The sequence below is a fragment of the Neophocaena asiaeorientalis genome, unplaced genomic scaffold (assembly GCF_003031525.2).
Source record: "Neophocaena asiaeorientalis asiaeorientalis breed wild unplaced genomic scaffold, Neophocaena_asiaeorientalis_V1.1 scaffold110, whole genome shotgun sequence".
Lineage (NCBI taxonomy): Eukaryota > Metazoa > Chordata > Mammalia > Artiodactyla > Phocoenidae > Neophocaena > Neophocaena asiaeorientalis.
Window position 1 is genome coordinate 3,373,696 of NW_020175053.1, and position 18,126 is coordinate 3,391,821.

General features: G+C 39.9%; 1 protein-coding gene across 2 annotated transcripts in view; it reads left to right on the top strand.

Moving 5' to 3' along the window:
- The window catches only part of TWSG1 (twisted gastrulation BMP signaling modulator 1), a 34,839-nt gene extending 18,413 nt beyond the window's left edge, over positions 1-16,426 (top strand). The window contains exons 3-6 of one of the 2 annotated variants that reach the window (XR_003005777.1): positions 2,146-2,245; positions 10,690-10,956; positions 12,443-15,287; positions 16,302-16,426. Coding sequence is in view for 1 of the 2 variants with exons in the window: in XM_024763935.1 (XP_024619703.1) it covers positions 2,146-2,245; positions 10,690-10,956; positions 12,443-12,624 (549 nt within the window). In the remaining variant the exon portion in view is untranslated. Of the gene's footprint in view, positions 1-2,145; positions 2,246-10,689; positions 10,957-12,442; positions 15,425-16,301 lie in introns of those variants that run through there. The other variant, XM_024763935.1, reaches the window with a different exon arrangement.
- Positions 16,427-18,126: the final 1,700 nt, after the last annotated feature.

The following is an 18,126-nucleotide window of genomic DNA, read 5'->3' on the forward strand; positions in this document are numbered from 1 at the left end:
CGTTAATCATCAGGAAAGTGCAAATCAAAACTATAGTGTGCTATCACATCACACCTGTTGGAATGGCCATGATGGCCATCATTAAAAAGAGATAGCAAGTGTGGGTAGGGGTGTAGAGAGAAGGGAACCCTTGTGCACTGTTGATGGGAATGTAAATTGGTGTAGCCATTGTGGAAGACATTTTGGAGGTTCCTCAAAAAATCAAAAATAGAACCATCACATGATCTGGCAATTTCACTTCTGGGGATATATTCAAAGGAAGCAAAAACCTAACTCCAAAAGGTATCTGCACCCCCATGATCATAGCAGCATTACTTACAATAGCCAAAATATGGAAACAACCTAAGTTTCCATTGGTGGATAAATGGATAAAGAAGTTGTGGTATATGTATATAATGGAATACTCTTCAGCCATAAAAAATGAGGAAATCCTACCATTTGCAACAACATGGATGGACCTTGAAGGAACTATGCTAAGTGAAATAAGAGCAAAAAATCCCCAACACACTCATGGAAAAGGAAATCATACTTGTGGTTACCAGAAATGGGGTCATGGGGAGGGGGAATTGGAGGAAGGCGGTCAGCAGGTACAAACTTGCAGTTATAAGATAAATAAATACTAGGGCTGTAATGTACCACATGGTGACTGCAGTCACTACTGCTATATGATGTATAGGAACGTTGTTAAGAGAGCAGATCCTAAGAGTTCTCATCACACGGAGAAATATTTTTTCTTTTCTTTTTATTTTATCTATATGAGATGATGGATGTTAACTAAACCTATTGTAATCATTTCACAATAAATGTAAATCAAACCATCATGCTGTACACCTTAGACAGTGATGTATGTCAATTATTTCTCACTAAAACTGGAAAAATACCAGTTTGCAAAAAATTATGTCATATTAGAATGATTATCTCCAGTCGTCTAGAAACATAATAAGATGACTTTAATAGGGATAAATATTATGTGCATGTTTAACTTTTTAAAAATATATATAATATCTCATCAACCAGGGAAAACCAACTGAGCCGTGTGGCCACGGAATTTCCCTTTAGGTTGGGTTTGTTTAGCAGTGACTCTCTGGTGGCCAGGGGAGGGGCAGAGGGAAGGCTAAAGGAATTACCTTGAAGCTTCATGTACAAAGCAAGCCATGTTAATTAGTTTTCGTGCAGTAACAAACCATCCCAAAGCTTCCTGACTTGAAACAATAACTGTTTATTTTGCTCTTGTTTCTGTGGGTCAGCAATTTGGCCTCTATCAGCTGGGTGGGTCTTCTGGGCTCATTCTTGTGTCTCTTGTCAGCTGCTGAGTTGGTTGGAGGCTGGCCGAACTGGGATGGCTTCAAGATGGACGGACTTGTCCATGTGGCCCTCTCCCAGGCTTCACATGGCAGCTGGGCAAAGTTCTAAGAGAACAAGTGGAAACACTTCAGACCTCTTGAGGCCCAGACTCAGAACTGACACTAAATCACTTCCACCAAATTCTGTTGGTCAGAGCAAGTTTCATGATCACTTTCATTCAAGGGGTCTGGAAATAGACCCTGTCTCTTGATCAGAGGAGCTGCAAAGAGGGTTGACATGGGGAGGGGAAGAATCACTGCCTTCTTTGTAAACAGACTGCCACGCCAAGCACACTGTTTCAGTATATTGTAGATCAATGAAAATAGTTTTTAAAACATGCTTTTATTCACACTTTACATATTGAGAAACCACAACTCCCACTACAGGTCGGCTGGCCATGCATTTAGATTAATTTGGACAGTGAATCTAATAGCTGGAAAGTAAGTTTCGTTCTTATGCTGAATTATTCGTTGAGGTAGTATGGGGGGTAAAGTTATGGGTTATAAAGTAAAATGTTTTCATTTTGTTTCAAAATAAGATAAAAGGATCCAAAATGTGTTTTCTGAATGTGTCCAAAAGAAAATCTAAATCTACTTAGATCTAGTAGTACTTAAATGTAAATCTATCTACCTTGTAGATATTTATGTTCCTACAAATAGTTAATGATGTTGAATAAAAAAATTGTGCCAAGAGTAAATTACTATAAATGTAAATATTATAGAGTTTTTATGCTGCAGAAAATTAACAATTTTAAATATAGTTATTTGGAATTTAAAATTTGAACATCTGTCTCATTTCTAGGAGCTCTGCCAGTGTCGACCTGGAGAAGGAAATTGTTCCTGCTGTAAGGAGTGTATGCTGTGTCTTGGGACGCTTTGGGATGAGTGCTGTGACTGTGTTGGTAAGTTGACATACAGTAAAGTTTCTTAATATTTCACATCACAGAATCCTTTACTTTAAGAGACTTTAAATAATATAAATGTATTTTTTGTGCCTAGACTAGGTTTTTTATAAGATACTGTAGGTGTATAGAACAATATATTATTGCATTTGCTTGTATTTAATAGTATTTACATATATATGTATTTTTATAGAAAAGGTCTGGGAGGAAATTAAAAGCTCTTATTCTTGGGAAGTAGGAGTGGAGGAACAAACAGGGTTTTTTTACTTTTTCATTTTTATACTGTTGATATATATATGTTTTTAAAAGCCATGCAAATTAAATTAGATTAATTTATTTTTTTTAATGAGAGGGGCCAGGGAGGGGGTGGTTTCGGGGGGAGTTGGGCTTGGCAGAGAGCCGAGTTGTTTGTTTGTTTGTTTGTTTTTCTTTTGTCTGCACATATGGGATCTTAGTCCCCAACCAGGGGTTGAACCTGTGCCCCCTGCAGTGGAAGCGTGGAGTCTTAACCACTGGACTGCCAGGGAAATCCCCTGTTGATATTTTTTTATAAGAAGTATGTGGTATTGTCACAAGTAAAAATAGGTACTTAGCATAATAAAAATAGACTATCTTCATTTATATACGACTTCATTACAAAGATCCTTGAGAAACCAAAAGCTGTTTTAAGGGCTTTCTGAGGAACAGTCTCTAAGATGTATTACGTAAAAAAAAAAGCAAGGTGCAAGAGTATGTTTATAGAATGCTATCATTTGCGTTTTGGAAAGAAAATTTACATGGACAGACTGTTGCTGGGAGAACCACTCATCCTCTCTCTGACCAGTTAACTCTTTAACCCTTTAAAACTGCAGTTCAGCTGTCCCCTTTTCTCAGAATCCTTCCTCATTTGACTGAGATAGGATCCTCTGTGCTATAAAGAGAATCTGTTTCTCTTTTCTGATTTTCTCTTAAGAGTAACAGCCGTAGCTCATTTCATCTTTGCTGTCCAGCATATTCCTCAAATCCTGTGGTTTTTAGATCTGGATCTCTACCCTCAGGCTTTGTTTTGGGTATGTGTGTGTTTGTTTTGTTTTTACTTTTCCAGATGTACACAAAAATAGAGAGCACAGTGAACTACTATGTACCTGCGCCCCAGCATCAAGGCCATACCTGTTCCACTCGTCATCTATGTGTCTATCCCTGCCTTTTTTGGTTGGATGACTATAAAGTAAATAAATAGTTTTACTACAACTCCAAACTGCTTTAGTTATTCATCTCAAAAAAAGAGTAAATTTCCTTACATAACACAATGTCAGTACCACATGATTAACAATACTTCCTCAGCATCTAATACCCGGTCCTACTCAGATTGCCCTAGCTGCCTAAAGGTTGTTTATAGTTGTTTTAGTCAAAGCAAGATCCAACAGAGTCCACTTAGTATATTTAATTGTTAGATTTCTTTTATTGTTCCTCCTCCCCTCATCACCTTTTAAAATTCCATTGACTTGTTGTAGGAACTAGTGAGTTGTGATGGAAAACATGCCACTTTCTGGATTTGCCTGATTGCTTCCTGTGGTTATTTAACTTGTTACCCTGTCCTCTCTATCTCCTGTAGATCTAAAGGCTGATCGGACTCAGGTTTAGTTTTGGGAGGCGGGGTGCAGTGTACAGTGTCCCCATTAATAGTATCTTGTCGTCCCGCTTTCAGTGTTGCTAAAATTGGTGGGTGGGTTCAGATGGCGAAGGTTTGACGACTTCATGGTGAGTCCCCACCAGTCTTTCACCCAGTGGTTCCACCCATGGATTTTTTATATATATTTGGCGTTTTAATCAGTTGTTGTCATTATTATTATTTTTTGCTCAAATTGTCCCATCTTTGGTTAGTAGGAGCCTCTTCAACTTGGCTCTTGAGTCTTTTTGACATGACTTCTGTCATCTTTGTTGGTTTCAGACAGGCTGTCCTGGGCTCATCTTATAAATATACATCATATACATCTTATACATTTATATCTGTTGTACAAAACATTCACTTGTTACGTAAAACATTAATGTGTCTTGTTTTTTCTTTTTTCTTAATTGAATGTTCTGGAATTTCTTCCACATTAATAGCATTTTTTGGTAGCTACCTAAAGCCCTGTTGTCGGCAGTAACACTTTATATACTCATTCATCCCTAGGTGGACATGTAGTTGCTTCCAGTCTTGTACCATTACAAATAATAGTATGATGAATAACCTCGTATAGATAGTCAGTTCTGTTTAATACTGCTAGATGTTGTCAAATTCTCCTTCCAAAGGGGTTTATCGTTTGCATTCCCCCCAATGAGGCACATCTCTTCATCTCCACTGGTATCACCCTAGACCAATTCTCCAGCACATTTTGACTGGACTTGGAAACACTGTATTTTGATGGATTTTGAACTTCTTCCTCTCTCCTTCAGAAACTCCAACTCCTTTAAAACACATTTTATTGGATTTTTCCATCTCTTATCCCTCCTTTTGCCTGTTATCTTTGTATCCTCAGTCACTTCCCCCTCATTTATTAATAGCTTCAGTACCTGAATCAACGTCTCACTTCCACCACTAGACCCACTGCCCCTTTCGACAGTTCCAATGTGCGCATTGAAGATCCACCCTGGCCTTTTGTTCCTAGGCCTCCTTAGTGATGATGGTTTTTAAATCCACCCCACCGTCATTTACCCAACCCATAGGTTGGTGCTTAATTCCCCTCTTTCCTCATATCCAACATCCAGTTCAAACCAAACGATCCTCTGTTGCACTTTTAAAATATGATGTGTGAGAGGCACGTTTTAAAGATGTAATAGGGGATTGATCAAACAAGATAGGGCAGAAGACCAAGAAAGAGGAAAACATGGGTTGAAGGAAACAATAGCTTTAACCAGGAGTTAAGGATGGTTGTAGAATGATAACTGTTCTTTCATATGGTGGTCAGTCAGGTGCAGCCATAGAGGAGACACAGGAGAAGCTGAGGAAACAGCTTTCATCATGCTCCCAGGTCTCAGGGAGGGGTCACTGCATGCCACGCAGGGTCCCAGGGGAAGTGCCAGGTTTTGGTCAAGTGGGAAAGACAGGAGCAGAGGAAAGTGTTGGCAGTCTTCTTTTGGGGTTTCTTCAGGAAAGGCAGGGTGGGGCAGGGCAAGCAGTGTAGAAGTGGCTAGTCTGAATAATTTTGGTGGACTCTGAGCTGTAGGGGTGGTCCCTAGTTGTCTGGTACATGGCCCCAGGATGGTGAAGGCAGAGGAATATATTGCCTCCCAGGGTGTACAGGCCAGAGAGAGGAGGTCTGGCTCTGCACTGGTTAGTTTGCTGGATCCAAGAATTGCCTACCCCAGGAGGGGCAGGCTCTCTCCCACCAAAAAGGCTTTTTCTGTATTATACAGCAGATTTAAAGCATCAATGGCACAGAGACCTAGGAGACAACTAGCCTGACCAAAGCAAGAAGTGAGGGTTCTGAGGGGCTTATCTCTGAGAAGGAACTGAGTTCCATAGGATATCAAGCATGTACTTGAGAAGCAGAATGATTTTTCAAGATATGCTGAAAGTTTATGTATGGTCCTCAAGAAAAGAAACTTCCAAGCATAGAAATTCCAAGAAAAAACAAAAGTTCAACAAGAAAATATTAGTCCATAAAGGAATTAAATATAGCAGTTCGTTTTCTATTATGAAAGTTTTCACACATACACAGAAGTGGAGAGAATAGCACGATGATTCCTATATACCTGTCACCTACTTCAGCAGTTGTCAAGAATATGCCACCTTTGTTTCATCTATCCTTTTTCATTCCTTTCTCTTTCTTTGTGTGAAAGTGTTTAAAAAGCAAGTAACATTGTGGTAACCTAAATGGGAAGAGAGTCCAAAAGGAAGGGGATATCCATATGTGTATGGCTGATTCATTTTGTTGTGCAGTGGAGGCTAACACAACATTGTAAAACAACCATACTCCAATAAAAATTAATTTAACAAAAAAGCAAGTTAGGGGCTTCCCTGGTGGCGCAGTGGTTGGGAGTCCGCCTGCCGATGCAGGGGACGCGGGTTCGTGCCCCGGTCCGGGAAGATCCCACATGCCGCGGAGCGCCTAGGCCCGTGAGCCATGGCCACTGGGCCTGCGCGTCTGGAGCCTGTGCTCCGCAACGGGAGAGGCCGCAGCAGTGAGAGGCCCGTGTACCGCAAAAAAAAAAAAAAAAAGCAAGTTAGAAACAGTAAATAATTTTTACTCCTGCATTTTTCAATATCAATCTCTAAAGTAAATACAGACACTTGCCTTTTTAATCATAATGCCTTATGACACCTAACAAAATTAACAATAATTTCTTTGTTTAATCTAAAATTCAGTTCATGATCACGTTTCTCCTGATTTCTCAAAAGTGTGTGTATAATTAATTTGTTCAAGTGGATCCAGACAAGGTCCTTGTGTTATATCTGGTTTCTGCGTCTGAGTCCTCCTTTAATCCAGACTGGCCCCCTCTTTTTTTTCTCATGCCATTTGACATACTGAAGAAATAGTATCAGTTTTCCTGTAGAATATCCCACATTCAGGATTTGACTGTCTGCTTCCTTGAGATACCATTTAACTTGTGCCTCTCTCCGTATTTCCAGTAATTTGGAGCTAATTATGAAAGTTTGGTTAGATTCAGGTTTAATCATTTTTTGCCAAGAAGACCTCATAGGTAATGGTTTTCAATATTTTATGGAGTTCAAAGAAAAGTTCATTTCATCTTGAAATTAGAAATATTTTCCTTTGGTTGTGTGACATTGGACAAGGAAATTCTATCATAGTATCTGTTCTGCAGTCAGCAGTGTTCATGGGGTCATGTGAAGGTAGCTGCTGTTTGCTGGTTTTCAACGTGCAGAATCAGTGTTTAATAAGACAAGATTTCATTATGCTTAGGCAACAGAATGTGTAATAGTTATAAAATTTGTTGATGTCACAGGAGAAGTTGGGTAGGGAACATGGAAAGGGCAACAGTATCCTTATCTGCAAATGAGGAAATGAAGCAACGTGGAATAAAAGTGAGAAGTTTAAGTGTATTTAAGATTACAAAAGAAACAAATAATAGTATTAGAATAATATAATTATTAGAAATATGGGAGAGAGATGGGGTTAGTATAAATGAACTTAATCTTCATTTTTCATGTAAGAAGATTAATAGGCAATGTCTGTGGTTGTTTTTACTGCTACTTATACATTAATCATTTTTACTTAAATTCTTGTAGCAGTAACCACCAGAGAAACTTAGAACAGACTTTAAAAGTACAGTTTCGGGGCTTCCCTGGTGGCGCAGTGGTTGAGAGTCCGCCTGCCAATGCAGGGGACACGGGTTCGTGCCCCGGCCTGGGAAGATCCCACATGCCGCGGAGCGGCTGGGCCCGTGAGCCATGAGAGGAGGGGAAAGGAATGCTCTTTTCATTGTAAGCTCCTCTGGACTCTGTTGTTGCTGTCTAACCAGCACACTAAAAGAAAGGAATAACCCTTTTTCCCCTTAGTCTTAATTTCTACCCTTAAAATGTGGTTTCATTGAGTAAATTCTAACTTGACATATCCTTAGTTTTCAAATGTATGATGAAACAGGTCAGATTTATAAAAGAATTAAGCACAGATTTAAAAACCCCTTCGTATTTAGTTGTTGTAGACCAAGAACACAATAGTCATGAATTCTGGCTCACTGAAAGAAGTCGCATCGGGATTCTGGGCACTTAAAGGATTTGAGATGCTTGCCTTTTCAGTTGTTGCCATTTGTTTCCTGGTTTTTGTCCTCCCAGGCTGTCATGTGCAGAGCCAATTTCTTGAAAAATTTTAGTATAATTAGTATGTAAATGTTGGTAGTGAAACAATGCCACAAAGGAACAAACTTTCTCAAGAAAATGATAATGAAGAGAAAAGACAGCTTCCAAAATAAACTTTATAGTCAGCTAAACAAAAGCTCCCTAACAATGATAAACTTCAGGGCAGTGGTGAGATGCTTCCCAGAAAGGTTTTACTAACTGGTTTAAATTATGGGTGGTTAGTAACTCCAACCAGAAAATGATCCATTTTACATAGCGAAAATGGACAACTAAAGAATTTCCACAAAATGAAAAGGTTACTTTTACTGAGCAGGATAACTTCCACACTTCATTCGAAGAGCAGATTCCATGGTTCACCACCCTTGAAAGAATGCAGAACCTGAAGAGTGCTTTAGTGTGGAAATAGAAACAGAATCCGCTTGCCTAGGAGAACCTCTAGTGATGACCTCTGGACAAGAGCCTAATTAAAAAGAGAAGATAGATAAAAATTTTATAATGATACCATGGAAACATATTACCTAGCAACTGTTTACTTCAGGCTTCCTGGTTTTAATGCAGTGTTTTGAGATTTAAATGAAAAATGCTTTTGGCCTAAGTTTGTTAAATGCACAAAACTCCAAAAAAGTTTGTTGTTTTTTTTTTTTTAATGTAATGGAATCCCCGGATATGAGCACTGAAGTTTTTTCAAAGCCTCAGTAGATGTTGAGTTTAGCTCTTCTAACAGTTGGACTCGTTTCTTCACCCTTTCCTCTCTAATTACTAGTTTTTATTCATTATAGAGTCTGGCAGAAGAATATATTATGTATGTTTGCATAAAATAAGTATTCTAAGTATTATTTGCTTTTCAGTGGCACTTAAAGATTATTTCTAGAATGTGATTATTAGAGCAGTGGACACAAAATCAGGCTGAATCATAATCTTGTCTCTAATCCTAGATTATATAACATTGGACAAATTATTTAACTTATCTGGGCCTTTTTCCTCTTTTATGAGTAAAGGAGTCCAATTTGACCATTGACTCTGTGATTCTCTCACACAGTCTAAATCATAAAAGTTGAGGTATATTGAAAGATATTACAAATGGTATGCACAACCTGTTATCCTCAGCTCTTGCCTTGTTCCTTAAACTAACAAAATGTGGAACACACATGAGAGAGTTTTTCCTTTTCCCTAAATTTATAAAGTACAGGAACTTATAAATTTGGTATAACTTTTCAAACTTTTAATGTGAGGAAAAGGAAAAACTTCATATTAGACCTAGTAGTTGCTAAACAAAAATGAAACATAATTTAGCTTTTAAAAGTGAAATGTTCACAAAAGGAAATCCAGAGGGTTCTGTTTCAGTTATTATTGCTAGTAAACAACCTACCCCAAAACATAGTGGTTTAACACGGTAGTAATCATTTAGTTAGCTCACAGAACTGCATTTTGGGTGAGGTTCTTTGGGGTCGCTCCTTCCTGCTCCACACAGTGTCAACCGGGACAGCTCGAAGGCTGGGGCTCATTAAACATTTCCACAGCTCTCTCCTTTATAGAAAAACTCCTTCGAAAAGTTTTCTATAGTGACTAATTCTCTTCTGCTGTTTTCTCTTTTAAAAATAATTTTTTTTAATAATTCATTTTGAAACAACTTCAAATGTAGAGAAAATTTGCCAAAAGGGTAAAAAGACTCCCCAGTTATTAACATTTTATTGCATTTGCTCCGTTGCTTGGTACCTCTGGCTCTCGCCCTCTCCCTTCCCCCTGCCCAACACACACACACACTCGCACACTCATGGGCACACACTCCCATGAGACTCTTTTTTTGAAACTTTAGAATAAAAGCAAGCTTTACACACAATGTCCCATCACTGCTAAACAACCTTGATCTGGGCACATTGGTGTCTGCCAGATTTTTCCATATTAAAGTCACCATTAACCCCTTTGTAATTGATTAGTATTTTGTACAGTTTTCCAAGAGTACATCAGTATGCTCCTCATCCAACCTCTACCCACCAGCCTTAGCATCCACTGACAACTCCCATCTGATCAAACACCTCTACGATGATTGCCAAATGGTGCTTTACTCTTTCCTTCATTTCGTCTACATTTATCCTTTGGCACTCTGCTAAAAGGAAGAGCTTTCCCTTCTCTTCCATTTTTTTATTCTTTTATTTATAATATAAAGACTCATCAATCCCTATTTTATTCATAGGGTGGTAATCCATTACTATCACTATTTATTTTAATGTTAAAATTGTCAGTTTGGCCAGTGGGAGCCCCTTCAGGTTGCCTCCTGTGTTGTTTTGACGTGTTCCATCATTCATTGATCACTTCCTTACTTTCTGGCACAGAAAGGTGTTCCAGGGTCATTTCGGATGTTCCCTAACCCAGCCCTGGAGTCAGTCTTTCCCCCAAGGAGCTCTGTTCCTCTTAGCCAAGGATGGGTATTTAGAAAACAAGATCTGGGCACTTGGTGTGCTCAGTGCTACTAGGGTGTCATCGCCTCTAGGCCCTCTCAGCAAAAAACCTAGGAAGGTATCTAGGTACAGTGTTAGAAGGCACCTGATTTTAATATGTTGGAGCTTGGATTGCAAGGCAGTACCTAAGAATATCTCATGACAGTCAGTGAGAAAAAGAAATTTTATTCTCTTTGCCTTCCTCGCCACCCCCCCCCACCCAGGTATGTGTAATCCTCGAAACTACAGTGACACGCCTCCAACTTCAAAGAGCACAGTGGAGGAGCTTCATGAACCCATCCCTTCTCTCTTCCGGGCACTCACAGAAGGAGACACTCAGTTGAACTGGAACATTGTTTCCTTCCCTGTTGCAGAAGAACTTTCACATCATGAGAATCTTGTTTCATTTTTAGAAACTGTGAACCAGCCACACCACCAAAATGTGTCTGTTCCCAGCAATAATGTTCATGCACCTTATTCCAGTGACAAAGGTAACTGCCAAAGTTGGCTTTTTCTCTCTTGCCCCCCTCACTTTCTCTGTGGTCTGTGAAGCCTATATTAACATTATCTTTTAGAGTAGCTTTTTGGTTTTGAGTGTGTATAGTCTTAAGTAAGTTCTGGACTTTAATAACCCCAATCCCTGAGTAAACAAGGAGGAGTTGTTCTCACAACTCCTTCAGACTTCTGGTGATAGAAGTTCTGTTGGAAAATAGATAACCAGGTTCTAATTTTGATATTTATTTGCATTATGCTTTCATTGTTCTTTTCATGAGATAGCAACAAGGCTGCTTACCTTATGCAGAGTTGTTCATCGTCAGGTAACATCCAGAGTGTCCTAGGAGGTAAGGTTTCTATAATAGCATTAGTGCCACGAATGCTGCCAGGTCATCAGCTGAATTTGTTAATGAGCAAGTTGGTATTACATTTACCTCATTTCCAAGTGTAGCCTTACCCCAGGCAGTGCTCTGCAAATGAGTGCTGTTGGTCAGAAGGGACACTGAATGAGAGAGTGACGTGTACAACTTGGAGAAGCATGTTAAGGAACATTTGTTAGTGAACACAGGTCATACCTTAACTTTGGAATGTAAAAGGCATGTAATTTTCATAATGTCTGTGATGTTTTCAAATTAAAGGCTCCACACAATTTCACTGTGGAAGAATAAGACAATTATGAATATTGCAGTTATTTCTTAAAATATGAGATGAGTTATATATAAACAGTATAATTTGTGCTTTCTTATTTGGCTTTTTTGTTGTGCCCTCCATTACAACCCTGTCTATAAAGTCGTATGAACTTTGGCCATCAATAGTAAAAGCAAAACAGCTTTTGTTGATAAAGAATAAGAATCCTTATTTCCTCTCAGGTTAAAGTACTTTATAAGACAAATTATAAATCTTGGGAAACATCAAAAATGTACCGAAATGTGTTTGCTACCACTTTCCCATTATTAAAATGTAAATAATCAACATGCTAGATATTAAATAATTCATAAATTTTTCTCAAAGGTTATTCAAATTCATGATCTAATAAGCAGGAAGCTAATTCCTGGAAACACCACCCAGGATAATTTCTAATAGCTAATGCTGAATTGTGCCACATTGCTAATCACATTGCATCATTTGAATTACTTTATTTTATTGTAAATTCTCAGTATAAATTTAGAACAGTGTTTTTCAAACTTGTTTTAGCTGGAGAATTCTCTCCTTATGGAAATCTTATCAGAAATGCCCAGACCCAAGTCTGACATCTGAGGAAGTGGTGAAGGAAGCCCTTTGTGTCCGAGCTGGAGTGGGAAACTCCCTTCTCAATGTGATTAACAGATGTGATCTTTTTTCCCCACACCTCACCTGTTGTCCTGGGCAGACTAGCAGCAAGAGAGCTAAGATAAATAACTGTTAATAATATTCAGCTAAGTGTTAAAGCCTTTCCTGCTTTTCCTATTTATTGTGCTAAAATCTTAATCTTTTATTTTTCAGAACACATGTGTACTGTGGTTTATTTTGATGACTGCATGTCCATACATCAGTGTAAAATATCCTGTGAGTCCATGGGGGCATCCAAATATCGCTGGTTCCATAACGCCTGCTGTGAGTGCATTGGTCCAGAGTGTATCGACTATGGTAGTAAAACTGTCAAATGTATGAACTGCATGTTTTAGAGAAGGAAATGGTATGCACACCAAAGCAATTTAGTCAAGGGTATGAAAAGCTATTCAGTGATGTCTACTGGTTGCACCTGAATGCCAGCAGGTTAGGAAGATGTGAAGAGTTTGGATTGAGTTACTTCTAAAGTATGACAAATCCGGGATTGTGCTAAATTATGTTTATAACTGCTCTTATTGATCTTACTGCCCGCTGGTAGCGATAAACCCTTTCTTCTAAACACATGTACAGCTTTGATCACGTGAGAAGCAAGTGCATAGAGAACACCTTGAGAGAGGAGAGGTTTCTAACACAAAGCCTGGTGTCATTTTCTTGTCACATTCCAGAAGCCTTTTGTGTCGAAGGTTTACAGCATGTTAACATAGGCTATGATTTCTTCATTGTAACTACTCCTAGGACACTGAGTTTTTAGAGTTGTTTGCCATTTTTCACTGTGCCTGGTATTATTTACCTGTTCTATAAGTAGGGTAGATATCCAAATATATCACCCTGTGTTCTCGCCAAAAAATCACCATAAAAAGCTTAATTTCAGACCTCTTTATGTTGGTTTTAGAAGGTAAATGCTTACTGTATTTTACAATTTAAAACACTTCCATAGCCGAATCCACCCTACGCTACACATACCGACAAAGCTGTAGGGAAAGTTTCTCCTCCTCCTCCATCCCCGGCCCAGAGTACTGCTGTGGGTAGTGATGAAGCATCCTTACCAAGAATTGCAGGGCACACCTGTGAGTCTCTGTGCGATACACTGCTAGGGTATATAAGAAGGGAGAGCTTTCCTCTGACTTTAGGTACCAGCTTAAATAGCTCCAGGAAAGGGAAGCCACTGCCGAGCGGACTCCAGGGAAATTTTATGGAAATGGCAGGGCTGTGGCTAGCTGGCCAGTGGGGATGAGGCTGCTCAGCCGTCGCGCCACCTTCTCCAGTGCACGGGTGGTTGGAGGGGATAAAGCAGAGAATTCCAGGAATGAACGGGGAGGGTTGAAAATGCCCGGTATTCTAGTGGAAGCAAACTTAAAACTACTTACATTCATTACGTTGTTATTTTGTAATCTTTCCTTTAGGTTTGTATATAGATCAGGTGTTCTTGTTAAACAAGGGTTATCACACAGTAGGAGGTTAAGACTGTGAACTGCCGCCCACCCCCGCAAAATTCCCTGTTCAAGATGACATTAACTCTAAACACACTTCAGAACATTTGGGCAGCTTTTTATATAATGTTTCAATGAAGATAAGTTTAAATAGTATGCGCCCTTCGTGGTAATAAAATCTCCATCTTCAAGCATGAACCTGAAACGTACATATTTATATTCAGAGACTCTTAGCTTTACAAAATTACTAATTTCTCAAATAGTGTGTATTTGAATTCTAAGTAACTTTTAGGAATACCTCTTTGTATATCTAAATACTGTAGTATATAAAAATAGATAATGCTCTTTGTATTCATTATCTGGACAATGGTTAGTTACAAGATCATATGTAATATTGTGATTATCATAAAATGTAAAGACTTGACACCTTTTCTGCTCTTTCAGATAACTCTAATGAACACTCAAGGTACTTTTAGCCTTTTAAAAAGTTGAAATTTAGCTCATGGATGTATTTTTTGGATGGGAAAACATTGGGATGTCCTTTTCTTACTTTTACCTAGAATGCCTTTTTTTACGAGTGCCTTGAAAACAAACATTAGCTCCCTTTCTTCATTAATACCTATAAAACTGAAGGTTTTCTTGAACTTACGAGATAATTTTAAGAAGTCTGCAGCCAGCTGCTTCATTTCAACTTTGCTGTTTTTCAGACTCATTTATACTTAGGAATAGAGGAATGCTTTTGTGTTTATTGACAACATACTTAATGTTTCCATAAATAGGTCAACAAACTTTTTAAAACTGCATTTATCTTCCTTTTTAGGTATTCATTATTAAATTTTAAAATGTAATATCTCTTGTTGGGAGAATAATTTCTTGAACCATGTTATGTTTTAACTGATTTTTCTTTCCTCTATTTCTCCAAATAGAAATTATCCCTAAATATAATGGTAAGTTGTATATTCAAATTTTACTTAATTTTTTGTCTTATGAAGGGGTTAAAAGAAAGCGTTCACCTAAACGATTCCATATCCAGTTCTATAATGTACTTCAGGTTTTGAATAACAATATTTTTACAAATTAAAAGTATAACATTTGGGAAACTGATAGCCCCACTAAAATTTAGACCTTCTATTACCATTCCAAGCACAATTCACTTCTATACCGAAGCTCTGATTTAAAAAAAAAAAAATTAATCAAAAGTTAGGTTACCTTTCTTATAACTGGATCCAAAACATTAAATCTTAAGTCTGTAGGTATTATAAAAGCCATATACAAAAGGTTCTTTCCTCTGGTAAGACACGTCCTTGTTTGTTGGTTTTCCTGTCTCCCCCATAACATCTAATTATTACTGAAACTGTACTCATAACAGTGGCACCAAATCAAATGATAATTCAAATGCAATGTCTTTGTTTACAGAGATGCTATAAAAGAGAGGCCTTCATTTAGAAATATGATTTCTAAAGTTTCAGAAAACAAAATTGATAAAATGTTAGAATATTTGAATAACTATTTATAAATCAGAATAACATCAAAACGGAGAAAAGGAACTAAGACTTCTGAAAAATGAGGTAAATATAAATAAGCCACATATTTAAAGTTTGTTTTTAATAAAATCTTCGTTGAAGATTTTTTAATCTATTCTGCATTCCCAAGACTTTATGTTTATTGTATTTTACATGATCTACAATATATAAAATTATGTATTTTTTTCTTTGGTTGTTCCTATAAACAAAAAAGTATTTTAATAAAAAATTAAAATGAGTGTGCCATGTTTTTGTTAACTTCAGCATAACAAACCAAAATAAGTGTGCCGTTTCTGTCTAGTGAGGTTATTGTCCAAGGGATCAGCCCAGGCATGCCTCCTCTCTGGACGTCCCTACAGAGTCTGCTGAAACAAAGGATCTTTCACAGTTTGCTCTCTGTTTTTTCATGGGCTTTATTCCAATATGGGGAAACCTTTGAAATGAAATACGTACCTTCTCCTTGCTTGCTCTGTGGGCCTTGTGATGCCAGCCAGCTTCACGAGAACTTCCTGGTGGTGGGAGGAGTCACTGAGAGAACAAGGTGGGAAGAGACTCCCAGCCGTTCCGCACTGACTCTCAAAGGGCAGTGTTACTGGAATTGAAAGCCCTCAGCTGTACAGTCGTGAAATCAGTGTTATTTCACAGAATGTTTTGACAGCCTAGTGGAGGAGGAATCTGGAGAGGGGAAAATTCAAGAGGACAGGTTCCCTGCCTGAGTGACTTCAGGGATGATGGACCTGAGGGGTAGATTAGTTTCAAGAACGATAGTTCATTTGATTCGGAAAGATGTTCTTTCCGAATGGCGGGCAGTCGTGTGGAGCCGAGGGGAGAGAGGGTCAGAGTTGGGGGTGGAGGGGGTCTCTGAGCTTGAGGAGTGAGCAGGGGCCAGACCGTGGGCAGGCTGGTGCCCATGCCCGTCAGCTCCACCCCCGGCGTTTTAGTCCATGGAGCCGGTGGGCACGCCTGCAGCCTGTGGTTTAGGAGTTACGGCTTTGAGCCCTTAGAGATTTTTCCTAACCAACAGAAAATAAATTCATTTTACATCTTTTTATTTTGAAGTCTGTGCTGGAAGGATGGAGGCAGCAACAGCTGCAAGGTCTGGCTTGTGAGATGAGAACCCTCAGTGCAGAAGCAAAGACAGAAGAGACCTCTGCCCTCCCCCGGGCGTGCTGTGACTCGCAGAAGGAAGCTGGGAAAATGCAGAAATGCCCTCATTTGACTGAAGGTAGCACAAAAGTTAGACACAGTCACCACTGCAGTATCTTTACAGCAGAAAGGATTATATTTCCTGCCCTCTCCGCTTACCGCTTCACACTGAAGTCGGGGTGGTCCTGCCCCGGGCGGATAGCAAGGCCTCTGTGCTCCTTTGCCCCAGAGGGTTGAGTTGCCCAGTAGGAGGTAGGCACACAGACAACCTGCTTTTGTTTTCCAAAAGCCTCACCTGCTCCCAGGGATTCTGCTGGGGGAAGGGGAGAGAGTGAGTGCCTTGGCAGCCTGAGAGTGAAGAGAGGGCCTCGGAAGAGGCCTGGACCTCCCTGGCCGCGGGGCTGTGCCAGCCTCCACTCTCCCTGGGCGAGGCTGGAGCCCTGGGCGGGCCGCAGCTCACACAGGGGGCCAGGCTCCTGAGCCTGCAGGTGCCTCTTTCTCGAGGTTTCAGCTTAGGGATGTGAGCAGCCCAGCCCTGGTTGTCCAGGGCACCCACACTGGCCCCTAGGGCTCTGTGAGGTGCAGGACAGGTGACCACCTCTCAGGCAAACGTTGGATGCTCTGGGGCTCAGAGTCAGACTTTGATTTAAAGAAGTAAGGAGACGTGACACGTGGTGCCCCGGGTTTATGGCCTCTCAGCTGCAGCCCTGGCAGCCTCGCTGCTCACACTACCTTCTCTCCTTCCTCCAACCGCCCACCCCCACCGCTGGCCCTGCCCCCTCAGCAGCACACCAGGTTCACTCCACCCTTGGGTTTTGCAGGAGCTGTTTCCTCTGCTGCACCAGCTCTTTCTGCAGATTTCGGCTCCTTGTTCTGACTCAGGTCTCAGCTCAGATACCATCTCCGCCACCATTTCTAAAGCAGCAGCCCCTGCCTGTGACCCCCATCCTGTTCCAGTTTTTTAATAGGCGGTGACCCCCCAAAGTGTCTACCAGCCTCTTGTTAATCATCTCTTCTCCTCAACTAGCGTTGGAAGCCCATAAGGGAGGGGCCTTATTTCTCTGTTCATTGCCGCCCTAAACACAGTCCCCTGCGCCCTGGAGGGCAGCACAGACTGTGTTATGGATGAATGAACTCAGCAGATCCTATCAGATTTCTGCTTGAAACGGGGGCTCCCCGTTGGACTCAGATAAAGGCCCAGCTCCTCAGCAGGCTCTCAGGCCCGCAGTCTGGTCCTGCTCACCCCACCAGGCCCGCCTCAGGCCTCCTCATCTCACCCTGAAACAACAGAAAATCTGCACGCTAAAACATTTAAGTACCTGCGATTTTTCATTCGAGGTCAGGCAGTTAATATTCTGTACTTGCCTGACATGGGAAAAGTTCTTACTAATGTAATTTAGTAAATCAGTCAAGAAATAGTCCTTCAGCCAAAGTTTGAAAAGAACTTTTCTGAAAGCCGATTTGACTCTCAAGCACGTGGTATATTTTCTGAGGATAAAAAGATGTGCTTTGAGTTTTAATAAAGGGCATTATAAACATTCATCAACAAGGACTTATTCCTCAATTGCTGTATGTTGTACTGTCTGTTATTTTAAGCTTATTCATAATTCACAAAAGGGTAATGCAGTAATAATTTGTTATAATTTTTAATTTCCTGTATCCAGATAGATAGTAGGTGCTAAATGTGGGCAGCCAAAAAATTTAAGAACTTTGTTAGATCCAATACTTTGGCTGCAGG